The 12,162-nt window shown below is 57.7% G+C and overlaps 1 protein-coding gene across 3 annotated transcripts in view; it reads right to left on the bottom strand.

Moving 5' to 3' along the window:
• SIX2 (SIX homeobox 2) overlaps window positions 1-8,989 on the bottom strand; it is a 38,977-nt gene extending 29,988 nt beyond the window's left edge. Inside the window, exons 1-2 of one of the 3 annotated variants that reach the window (XR_011466088.1) lie at window positions 8,171-8,989; window positions 5,601-6,029 (exon numbers count right to left, since the gene is read on the bottom strand). Coding sequence is in view for 2 of the 3 variants with exons in the window: in XM_070379645.1 (XP_070235746.1) it covers window positions 5,699-6,029; window positions 8,171-8,736 (897 nt within the window). In the remaining variant the exon portion in view is untranslated. Of the gene's footprint in view, window positions 1-4,740; window positions 6,030-8,170 lie in introns of those variants that run through there. The other 2 variants (XM_070379645.1, XM_005903297.2) reach the window with 2 other exon arrangements.
• Window positions 8,990-12,162: the final 3,173 nt, after the last annotated feature.

The raw sequence follows: 12,162 nt of genomic DNA, 5'->3' as shown, positions 1-12,162 counted from the left end.
AGGTGTGTAAAGTGCCTGATGTGGAGTGAGCGTTCAAGAAAGGAAAAGTATGACCTGTTACTCTGGGCACTAGGGAAGTCACTAGCATCGAGCCGCGTCTCCATGGCCCAGGGCGAGTTACCCGGATGATGCTGCCAGCAATGAGCTTTGGAACTAAAGAAAGGTCCTGCCTGGGAAGCCAACACAAATCCTTGGAAAAACCCTGAAGGAAGGGAGTCGAGGGCCTGCAGCTCTGCAAGGCCCGCCCCCGCGGCTGCTCTCGCCTTCCTGTCTGACCCGTCGCTCTCTTTACAGGACCTCGGGCGACTGGGCTGACTCCCCGGCCGGGGCAACCGAGGCAACGCAGCCTGCAGACTACAGGATCTCAGGCCTGGGCTAGCTGGGCCTGAGTGCTCTGGACCTGCAGAGCTGAAGCGCCCCGCCCACCCCCCAGCCCCGAGCCCGGACGGCTGCGGGGTTGCGCATGGTTTTATCGCCCGCGGCGCGTCCCAAGCGTTCCGGCTCCTGGGCCTACTCGCGCCGCTAGCTCAAGGTCCAGAGAAGAAGGGCTGTCCAGTCCCGCGGGCCCCTGCTCCCCGCAGCTCAGGCCCCAGAGCCTCGCGTTATCTCCAGCAGCGCGCGGGTCACTTGTCTGGGAAAGCCGGTCGCGCCGGGCCTGGCATCAAGCGCGCGGCTGGGTCTTCGAAGGCTTCAGCCGCCCCGTAGCAGCTTGCCAGAGTCCCAGCCGCCTCGGGCTAGTCAAACAGTGAGGACGCACGGGGTACTCCGGCTGGGCCAGGCGGCCGGTAGTTCTGGATTTAGCCCTGGCCTTTGCCAGGGCTGCTAGCATCCTAAAGAAGGCGTCCCTTGTGCCAGCCTGTCGGGTTTGTGCGCCCTTCAAGAAAGGGAGCCTTTGGGGGCGACTAGGGCCGCCTGTCGGGGTCTTTCTTCTGGCGCATCCACATGGTCTTATTTAGTCTCTCACCTAGCGCGGGAGCAACCCTGCTGTTGTGATTGACGAGAAACGGAGGGAAAACTCACCCCTCTGAAGGGCACCATTCTGATCCTCTCCTCTCCGATTCCACCCCACAACCCATGAGAAACCTTTTTTGAGTTTCAGCCGCACAGGGACCCACGGAGTTTCGAGAAGAGGCTCCGGAGAAGAGGCACGCGAGGCCTTGACCCTGACACAGGGACTCCAGATCTTTCCGGGCTCCATTGCGCCCCCCACGCCTGGCAGCAGCAACCCAGCCCCCCTCTTTTCCTCCTCATTCAGGCTGCCTGCGTCCAGCCGTGGGTTCAGGAATCAGGACCAGTTCGGGCAGGGTTGGGTTCCCGCGGCGCGAGAGGAGAGGCTGGTTCTACTCCAGCCCCAGGCGCCTCTATTTACAAGCCGCATTCTGGGCTCCTCCAAGTGCCCTGGGCAGCTCAGTGGCTCACCCACGCACCTATGTACTCAAAAGAGCTGCCGTCTCAAGGCGCACCGGCGCTCACGCACTCTTATGAGCCTTCTCACGTCTGGCAGTACATCCTCGCGCACTGGGTCGCTTTCCTCTCCAGCTTCCCTAGTCGGCTCCGAATGCCAAGGGTACCTAAGCCGCAGCGTTGGGATGGGCGACGCGAAAAAAACGAAGGGGCCCAGTCATGAGCCCAAGCCCTCCGTCCTCCACCCACCCCTCAATATGAGGACGTTCACATATCGCCTGTCCAAAGCCCGCTTCCCTCTTCTGGCCCAGCATCCTTCTGGGCAAGAGGTGGGAGCTGTTGGAATCCAGGAGGCCAAATTCCCTGTGTCCTGACTCAGTACCCCCACTTGACTGGTCCCTGTTTTTGTCAGGTACTGAAATGGTGTGTCCTACAGGGACTGGGTTAAACTGAAGACTGAGTGGACTTGTAGTCTCCCCAGATCTCCCTGGCTCTGTTTAACCTTTTCTTGTGTGGCACACCATCACCACCTGCTCCTTAGGTAGACGAGTCACTCCCTCGAGACGCCCTGCAAGATCGGGACATCAGGTCCAGGCCTGACCTGAGGCCTGGAGAGGGCTGCCGAGTGCCCGGCATGGAAGGAGACTGCGGAGGCAGCATAGCCAGCCCTCAGTTTCCCCTCTGCCCTCAGTAGCCCTCGGCTTTTAAGTCCCCCAAGTAGAGGAGCTGGCCAGCTGCTCTCAAGGCCTAAATTCTACCTTCTTCATTAGTGTTTCACCTTCAGGGGTGCATGGGTATGGGACCTGGCTGGGAATAAATGAACAGCAAGTGTGGTTGGGGAAGCAGAAAGGGAGACTCATGCTTCTAGTTGCTGCGTTCCCTTCAAGTGGCCTGAGTAAAACTCTCAGTTTCAGTGACTACTGGCAGAGGGGAGGGGTGACAAGTCATTGAGAACCCCGTTTGATGAAGGCCTGGACAGGGAATGGTTGTATTCACCTGGCAACGTCTGTGCAAAAGTTATGTACAGTTGGTGCGGTAGGTCTATTGGAGTGTGGAGTGGAGGACTGGCTTGTATAGATTTATACAGTGGGTAAGTAGCTGCTTAGGTTTATTTTCAGAACTTCTGCATAGTTTCCCTTTTTAAATAAATATTTTTGGGCTTAACTTTCCAAGGCGGAGAGAAAAGGAAGTTGCAACAAGTAGCACCACTAAGCCTGAATAAAGCTCCAAGACAGGCACCCTGCCCCCTACTGGCCAAATCAGAGCTCCCAGCTAACTCCATGGATCCCATCTGGGTCTGGGGAGAGAGGGTGCTGCAGCTGGGAGCCCTGACCATCTGCGGAGATGATGGGTTAGCATCATCTCTTTCTTTGGACCACAGCTCCTGCAGCCTAGGCTTTCCCGGCCAGCTGTGCTTCAGGGCTGTGTTCTGGCCCCAGCAGGTCTATGTGCTGGGACTGGCTGCTGGCAAGGGCACTGGCTATGGGGGTGGATATGCAGGTTCCTGGGGAGAAGCAGAGGTTTGTGTTCGAGTGCATGAATACAGCGGTGAGGGAAGGGCTTGTTTGTGTAGGTACCTCACTACTTACATCTGTGCAGGAGAGTGTTTCACCTGAGGACATGTGTCTGTGTGTTTCTGTGTGTGTTTGTTTCTGTTCGTGTGCATGTGAACTATATGCGTGATGGAGTTTTGTGTGATGGATTTCCTTGTGTAGCCACCAAGTGTGAGCGGGTGAGTGTTTTTGTGCTAACCACAGTGCATGGCACAGTGAATTGAATGGTAAATATGTATGTGTCCTTGTGAAAGCTGGTGTAGAGTGTATTTGTCTGGGATTGTGAGTGTGAAAATGGGGGGCAATAGGGGTGATTCAGGCTCCAGGGACTACTGTCTTTCCTCCCTTCCAGAAGTAATCACCGACCTGCTGGCTGACCCAAGACAGCTTCTCTATCCCTCGAGCCTCTTTGGATCCTCAGCTCTACACCCTGCCAGGCAGCGAGGGTGGGGCCACTCCCACCGAGGAAAATCTGAGTTTTCGGCGGCAGAGAGCACAGCCTCCAGGAGAGGCCACAGGAGCTGCCAGGGCTGGACTTCCTCTTGGGGTTCAGGGAACTTTGGGTGCTTGATGTGATCTCACCCTGCTGGGTAAAACCTGACCCCCACGCCTGCACAGAACGAAGTCTGGGGCAAAGCCTCCCGCTCCAAATTAGACGCCCAGCTTCCGGAATTGTAAGGGTCTCTACTGGGAAAGATCCTTGGTATTTAGAAAGTCGGCGCAAAAGGGTTCTCCTCTAGCGGTAATTTCACCAAAGAGTCAAGTGCCAGAGAAGTAAGTCCCCGAGCTCCAGGATCACGGGTCGCAAGAACGCTTCATCCTCTCCATCCCTTCTCACCCAGGGCCACCAGATCTAGTTAGAAGTGTCCTCCTGGTCACAGAGGAGCCAAGTGTATCATTTCAACAGCCCCCAAGACCTGACACGAAAAAGCCACAAATTCCCTGGCGAGGAGTCCCGCCTGCTTCAGATCTGCCAGGACTGGCTTAGACGTGTCGCTGAATGGGGCGCGGGGAAGCTGGATCCCCGAGAGGGGAGGGGGCAGTGCAGGTTAATTTATGGCCGCAGAGGCACCACACATGGCAGGGACTCCTCGATCTGACCAGCCAAGTCCTGGCATCTGCTTGTTCCCTTTCAGAACACGCGTTCCAAGAGCTGGGCTTGTCCAGTCTCCAGGACTCCCCTCCTCCCCAAGCCCCTTCGTCTCCACCCCAAACCAACAGATTTCGAAGTATGGAGACCTTTGCTCCATGGCCACACGCCTGATCCCGGCTTCACGGCTGGATCAGCGGCTGCCCTTTCATCCAGCGAATCTGCCCAGTGCCTTCCACCTGGTTCTGGGCATTGCTTTCACCGCTAAGGAGTCTGCCCTTTAGGAAAACTCCACGGCCCAACTTGTTCCCCAGCCTTGGCATCTTCAAACACATGTACCCACTTTCCGCACACAGCCCCTCATTTCCTACCCCCATTCCCAGGTGAAGAAAGAGTCGGTTGAGGACACTGCTGGGCTGGTGGGAGCAGAGGAGTCCCCAAGAGCAGCTGCCCCCTCCTCACTCCTATGGGGAGCTTCAGGGACAAGAAAAGGGACAGAGGGCTTTGGGGCAGGAGGTTTCAGAGTATTCAGTCCCTTCACTTAGCTATTGATATAGGTTGTGTATGTGGGAAGGCATCTCCCAGTTTCCAGGACTTACCGGGCATGGCTGCCCAGAACGATCCACCCGGGGTGTTGAGTCCCTGTAGGGAAATCAGACACAGCTGCACGTCCGGCTGGCAGGCCTCATGGTATATATCCATATTTATATTTATGATTTCTAATTTTATTATAAAATAAAAGCAGAAATATTTCCCGAAGAACATTCACATGAGGGCATAACAGGGAGACGGCAAGTCCGCAGCTCCGGAGGCACGCTCCGCTTGGAGCCGGGTGGCCACTGTCCGGGGAGGAATAAGAGAGCATAGCGGGGCCTCACCAAGACAGAGGGGCTGGAAGCAAGGGGGCGTGCAGGGGCTTCTGCTCCTTGGCCCGTTCTCCTTCACTTAAGTTACTGGGTACAAAGCTGACACCTTGGGGAAGGGCCTCTGGAGAAAGCCCAGGTTCAAAGGCCCTGTTTTTTTTTTTTTTGCTCTTTCCCCTCCCACTCCCAGCCTAGGAAAGTGAGGAATAGGTGGAGGGTACATAGATGGTCAGGCATAAGGAGAAACACTGAGGGGTACAGCTTGCGAGGCGCAAGAGGCTGGCGGAGAGGAGACAGAAAAACAGACATGAGTAACAGAAATCTAGTGGCAAGTAAGAGGCACAGAGGAAACAGTACAAAAGGGGAAAGAAGAAAGGGAAAGGAGGAAAGAGAAAGAAGGGGAAGGAAGAGGGGGAAGGAAGAGGAAGAACGAATGAGCAAGGAGGGCAAAGGAAGAGAGAGAAGAGAGGGGAGGAGAAGGCAGGGAAAGAGAGAAAGAGTAGGAGAATGGTGTATAATTTATTCCCTTCCCTGGTTCAAGACCCGGTCCGGCCTCCAAAGGACCTTCAAAGCAACTTGTTGGGAAAAAAAAAAAAAAAATCCCGAACAAAGACTAAACCAGAGAGCCATCCGTACTACCCGGGCCGGGCCGGCAGTTCTTGCCCTTTCAGCGCGCGGGCCTTTCAGTACCTGGTGGGGCCGCCGGCGCGGGCCGCCCTTCGGACACGGTCCCTCTTGGGTCCCCAGCGCCCAGGCCAGAAGGCAAGCGCGTCGAGGCAGGAGGGGCTCTAGGACCCCAGGTCCACGAGGTTGGCCGACATGGGGTTGAGGATGGAGTCCTGCAGGCCGTGGTGGTGCTGCAGAGGGTCCGCGCCGCCTCCGCCCGGCACGGGCACGGGCACGGCGCTGGGGCCCGGAGGGTGGCCCAGGCTATGCAAGGACGGGAGCCCCGGGGGCGGCGGCGGGCTGAGCAGCAGCGCGGGGCTGGACGACGAGTGGTCTGGCGTCCCCGACGGCGTCTTCTCGTCCTCTGAGCTGCCTAGCACCGACTTGCCGCTGCCGTTCAGCGACGCCGCCAGCGGGTTGTGGCTGTTAGAGTTGGAGTTCTCGCTGTTCTCCCTGCAAGAGCAGGAGCAAAGCAGCGGGGTCAGCGGGGAAACCAAGGCCGCTCGGCTCAGTGTCGCCGGGAGCCAGAGCCGCCGCGCGCAGCCTGCGGGTGTTTTCGGTTTCTACCATTTTCTCTTCCAGGTCTGGGCTCTGGTTCTCTTAGTCTCTCCAGACCCGATTTCTTCCTCTGTACTTTCTCCCGGTATCATTTCTGTCTCCCCACCTCTCCAGCTCTTAATCTCAGGAATACCTTTCTGCTCTCCGTGTGTCTGCCCTCCATGCCTGCCCCCACTGAGTGGCTAACCTTTCTTTTCCAGAGCAGAGGGGCAGGCGAGCAGGGTTCATGGAGTTGTCACCGAGAGGAACAGGGAGGAAGAGAAGGTGCCTGGATTTTCAGATCACTCCTGGCTGAACACAAAGCCAGGGTTTGTTGCGGAGAACTGGTACCAGGAGAGTCAGGAACCCTGGATTCTAGGCTGAGGGTCCACTTGAGGACTTGAGGTTGAGAAATCTCGCAGGTCCTCATCTCCCTTTGCTTTCCTCTGCCTGAGGGAAATCTCTGTCAGAGGGACAGGTTTCCAGAGCTAAGGGTCTTTTCCCTCTAGTTCCAAACTGTCGGGCCGCGTTAGAGTTTTCCCTGTGGGGCCTACGGAACCAGGCCAGAAGGGTGCAAAGGTGCCCTTTCCCAGGGCAAAGATGCCCTTTTCCCAGCTCCCAGTGGAAGCTTCAGCTGGGGCCTGAGGCTGGGCATGTGGAGGGTGACTTTTGAGAGAAGAGAGAGGGAAGACGGTTGCTAATCCTGGCCTAGATTCTCCCACCATACTAGAAACTGAGAAACTCTTCCGCCTTCACCTGGGGCCTGGCCTGTGCACTTAGTTCTTCAGGATTCTGGATACATGCCAGTCTGGCTGGAGGGGGACCTCCACAGGGAGAACCCCCCTCCCGCAGGGTCTTTCACCAACAGCCCCTCACCCAAATTTGGAAATCTGAATTCTTAGGTAAATTCTCTCTGTACTGGCTTTCCAGGGCCTTTTCTTTCTGTTTTTCTGGAAGAGGACTTTCCACAGGGCTGGGAGCCGAATCCTTACAACTGTGGATACCCCACCCTCATGGTCTTAGAGACCAGGGTCAGCTGGAAGCCTCCTCCCCACCTCAGATTACACTGTTCAGCACCCCCAGTCTGACCCCCGCCCTTCACTCTGGGCTGCACACACCCAGTACCACAGACCCCAGGTGTCTTGTTTTTCTGTTACACTCAGGTTGGAGTCTGTTCCCACAGTTTCTCTCCCATCTCCTCCTCCAGATCTGGAGTTCTGAGAGACCAAAGCCACAGGGACCTCATTGTCAACTGCAAGGCTAGTTTAGGAAGTCCAGGTTTCCCTGAGGACGGGTGACTCCCAGCCCTTCTGTTGCTCTCAGCTCACCCTAGACCTACCGACCTACCCGCCAGAGAGGGTAGAGCCTAAGGAGAGAGGAGCTAAAGGCTTGGCAATCCAAGGCTGCTGGGTCCAACAAGGCAGAAAAGGGGACATGTGTTTTTCTTCTCTCCGGGAGCTGACACTTCCTCCCCAAGCCTTTTGCCTCTTGGTCCTTTCAATGCGGGATAAAACGCTTTCCCTATCAACCCCCTTATCCAGACAAGGAAAATTCTTCTAGGCCCCTCTACATCCAGGTTGTATCAGGCAAGTTCCAATCCCAGTCCTGACCCCTAATCACACAGCCTGGTGCTGCTGAGTGAGGCAGACGGAAAGTTCCAGGAAGAGCTGGTGAATTCTCGCACGCAGTCTTAAAACCCGCAACCCCAATAGTCCTCGCCAAACCCCTCAGCCCTCCGACCTTCAGAGAACTCTCAGGCTCTGCCTGCGGTACCCGCCCCCCTTGCCTGGAATCCAGGCCTACTGTCTTGCCTTGACCCCGAGGCTCGCTGCTTCTCCACGTTTGCGCACAAGAGACCAGGGAATTAGTTGATGACTTTCCGATTGCTTTGCCCGCTTTAGACAAATTTCTGATCTTCTGGTCTCCCGAAAGAGCAGTCCGGGTTAGATCAGGCCGCAGCAGGGCCCTGGCTGGGATCAGGGGCCCAGTCTGAGCAGACGTCCCGGGACCCCCTCTCCCTCGACCCCTGGGGAAGCTGGTGTGGAAGCTCTACTTACTCGTACCTTTCCTTGGCCTCGGCTGCCCGGTCGCGCTGCCGCCGGTTCTTGAACCAGTTGCTGACCTGTGTGGTGGTGAGCCCCGTGGCCTCTGCCAGCTCGCGCTTCTCGCGGGGTGAGGGGTAGGGGTTGTGAGCGTACCACTCGCGCAGCACGCTGCGACTCTTCTCCTTGAAGCAGTAGCTGGTCTCCTCGCCGTCCCAGATGGAGCGCGGCAGTGGAAACTTGCGGCGCACGCGGTACTTGCCCACCGCGCCCAGGGGCCGGCCGCGCAGCTTCTCCGCCTCGATGTAGTGTGCCTTGAGCCACAGTTGCTGCAGCTTGGCGTGGTTGTGCGGCGAGAACTGGTGGCTCTCCAGGATCTTGTAGAGCTCGCGGAAGTTGCCGCGGTGGAAGGCCACCACCGCCTTGGCCTTGAGCACGCTTTCATTCTTGTGGAGGTGCTCGCAAGCGGGCAGCGACCACAGGAAGCGGCCCAGCCGCTCGATGTTGCCGCCCTGCTGCAGCACCTCGCAGACGCACGCCACTTGCTCCTGCGTGAAGCCGAAGGTGGGTAGCATGGACATGGTGCCGGCTGCTCCCGCGCCCGCCCGCGCGCCCTCAGCGCGCCGCGCGGTCCGGCATGGGCGCCTCCCCGCCGGACCGTCCTGAGCCAAGAGGCGGACTGGGGCCCCTGGCCTGGCTCTGGCTCCCGGCAAACTCGGAGTCACTGCAGTACGTCCCCGCGCAGGCCGTGGATCCCGCGCCGCTCCACGCCCCCGCCGGCCGCGCGCCTAGCCAGCGCCCTCGTCCAAGCCCGGGGGCCGCCCGCGGCGCGGCTCCGCATGCTCCGCGCCCTCCCGCCCTCCCGCCCGCCGCTCCCTCGTTCGCTTCTCGCTCTCTCCCTCCCGTCTAGCTTGCTCGCTGCTTTTTTAATAATATTATTCTAAGCGGGCATGAGGCGCTGCGGCCCGAGCCCTGATTGGTCTGGTTATCTGACCCGGGGCCTGCCCGCGCCAGACAATAGTCGGAGTCAAATTATTCGCCATGGAGACGCTGTCAGTCACTGGTAACCCGAGCCCCGGCGGGCCAGGCGGCTCCCCCCGGCCGGCTCCGCTGACAGATCGCCCGGCTCGGCGCAGAGCGGAGGGCGGCCCGAGACAGGAGCCGGAGGCTCTCCAAAAGCCTGGGAGGAGGTGAGGGCCGGGCTGGGGCTGGCGGCGGCGGTGATTGACGGGGCGGACGCCCAAAGAGCAAGGAAGGTGCTGGATCGGGGTGGGGTGGGGGGGCGGAGAGGAGACGCGCGGAGAAGAAAAGGGGAGGACCATGGTGGGAAGGGAAGAGGGGAGAAGAGAAGGCGGAGGACTGTTTAAGGGGGTGCCGGGAAGAAGGAGAGGGGCGGAGGGAGCCACGATGGGGAAGAAAGTTAGGGCAGCTTTTCGCAAGGCCTCTCCGGATGCCCCCTGGGTCATCACGCCGCTCCTGGGGCAGCTGTTTGCCGGGTGGATTGTGCCCAGGAGCCGACCAGTGGGGTGGAAGAGTTTGGATGCTCTCGGGCGCCCCTCAAAGATTTGACTTTTCCTGCTGACAGTGCTCCACCCCCATCCTAGGAGCTCCGGACCCGACCGGTCTGCTAGGGAAAGGGGGAGGGAGTAAGAGAGAGAAGTGGGGAAAATTTGGCAGTGGCCACAGGCAGACGCCTGACAATCTACTTCTTGGAGGATCCCGCCTTTCCTTCGTCTCCTAACCGGGCCGGCTGCCCCGCGGCCGGTACCGCCCGGCTGAGCGCTCTCTGCTTCTCGCTGGGCGGGGACACAGACTTAACCCCACGGGTCCCACCTCCCGAAATGCGCCCGGCACTTCCGTGCTGCCTCTACGGAAGTTAACTCCGGTGGGCAGAGCCGGTGGTCTGCCCACGGGAAGGCGAGGGCAGGGAATCTTGAATTCGTGGCGCTTCCCCTGTGGGTGGTCGGGGAGGACCGAGTGGAGGCAAGATCCCCCCTCCCTTTCTGGCCTCTCTACTCCGACTCGGCTCTGGCCAACTCCAACATGAGAACCGGGTCGCTGAGCTCCGGAATGAGGGGCTTAAAAGGGGAATCTTGCCTTTTTTACTTCTTTGTCAGGGAGCATATGTAAACACGTGCTGCTGGTTCTCTGCGAGAAGGGCAGGCGAGTAGATGGGAGAGCTGGAGTGGAAGAGGGGGGTGTTGTGGCTGTTTCTACGGTTTTGAAAAGCCCCGGGGTTAGATCCTTCACTGAGTAGTCCTTTCCACCTCCGCTTCGCCTGAAGGCTGGAGTCTCGCTGGCTCCCAGTGCCAGGACCCAGGCCAAAACAGCCTGGGCTCAGCATTCAGTTTAGGACTGTGCAGTCTGTGTCTAGGTCACGCTTCTCGGTTCCTACCCCTTTAAATTTACTCGGAAGTTGGTGTTAGGAACACTGGAAGGGGGGGGGGTCCCAGAACCCCCGGTTCAGGTTTTGACTTTGCGTGGTGTTTTTGAGCAAGGCACCTATTTATTCGTCTAACCCTTAGCAACATTTCCCAAAGTTCCCTGCTCTAGCGTTCTAGCAGTCCTCTGGGGGACTTGCAGGGAGTGGAACCCAAGTCTCCCTAGGACTTTTGCCTCTGGGGGCTTGTCCAGGTGTATTGAGACCACAGGGTTATCAAAGTATGTTCCAAACCAGTGGTAGGAACAGCTCCCTGCAAAAGTTCAGGTGGCATGTTCAGAGCCTGTATCTATCTGCTGGGAGGAGCCCTGCTGTGTCCAGGCCACTTTATCCAGAGTCTTGTGCCCTGCCACACAGAGTTCATCTCAGAGTCGGGCTTAGAGGACTCTGGAAAACATGGGGAAATACATATCCCTGGCTGCAGTGAGGTTCAGACCTGGGACCACCTTACTGGTCCCAAGAAAGGTCAACCTACTCTTTTCAAGACCCCTTTCTCAGCCACAGGTAGGCAGGTCCCAGCTATGGCCACTGCACGATCAGGCTGTAGCTGTGGGGAGCACCCTGGTCTGGTACAGGTGGGTGGGACTGGGCAATAACTTCCTGGCATGAGACTCTGGGCCACTTTACAGTCTGTTCCACCTCATTCTCTCCACTATTAGGTGAGGTCTTTGTGATCTTTAAGGTCCCTGTTGCTGGAGTGAGTCTAAGAGTACTAACCTTGAAAAGGTGGGTAAACTGCACCCTCAATCACAGCTTCTACTGGGAATATGCCCCTCAGTGGCCCCTTGGAGCTGCAAGATTGAACTTCTTTTGGGACTGGGTCCTGCCCATGTTCAGCTAAGGCAGATTTTCTGGAGCTTCAGACTTACTATCCTTTCTAGTGTTGCTCTCTTTGTGGCCTCTGGGCGCTGAGCCCAAGAGTCAGACCTGCCAGGAGTACACCCATGGCACCTGCCATCTTGGACAATACAGTGTGTGTCATAGGAAAAGAGTAAGCACAGAAATCCTGTATCACCATTACCCAATACATGCATATATGTCCATATGCCACTCTCCCTTTCTCCATATTTGTAGGAGACTGGTTCTAGCAGGTATGGGCTAAAACCTATTGCTAACAGTGGCACCTGAGTGCCTGCCCTAAAAAAGGCTCCTGAGGTCAGCTAGGGCCTCTTTACACTCTGCATCCCTCCCTGTCAGCCTTTGCCCCACAGGATAGAGCAACTGGCAGGTGTTTGAGTCTTCCAGGACTTGATAGATACCAGCCTGACCCTAAGGCAATCTCAGCCCCAGGTTCCAGTGCTCAGAGCAGCCACTGGAGAGCCTGAGGGTGCCAGATGCCTTGGGTCTACCTCCCCCGCCACCCCCTCCAACCAATCCAAGGAATCTATGAAATATGCAGTCTATTCCTCCCTAAGACACACCTGAGAGTTCTGCACAAATCGGAGAAGCTCCATGGCTGCGGAGGAGAAAACTTTTGTAGACCTCTGGAAATTTGGGTCTTACTGAAATGTCTCTTTCACCTCCAAGTAGGTTGGGAGGCCCCTGGGATAGACTTTCGGGAAGGCAG

This window comes from Bos mutus, chromosome 11 (assembly GCF_027580195.1).
Source record: "Bos mutus isolate GX-2022 chromosome 11, NWIPB_WYAK_1.1, whole genome shotgun sequence".
In the NCBI taxonomy this organism is placed as follows: Eukaryota; Metazoa; Chordata; class Mammalia; order Artiodactyla; family Bovidae; genus Bos; species Bos mutus.
Note: the sequence above shows the minus strand (reverse complement) of the source record. Positions and strands in the feature narration are given on the sequence as shown.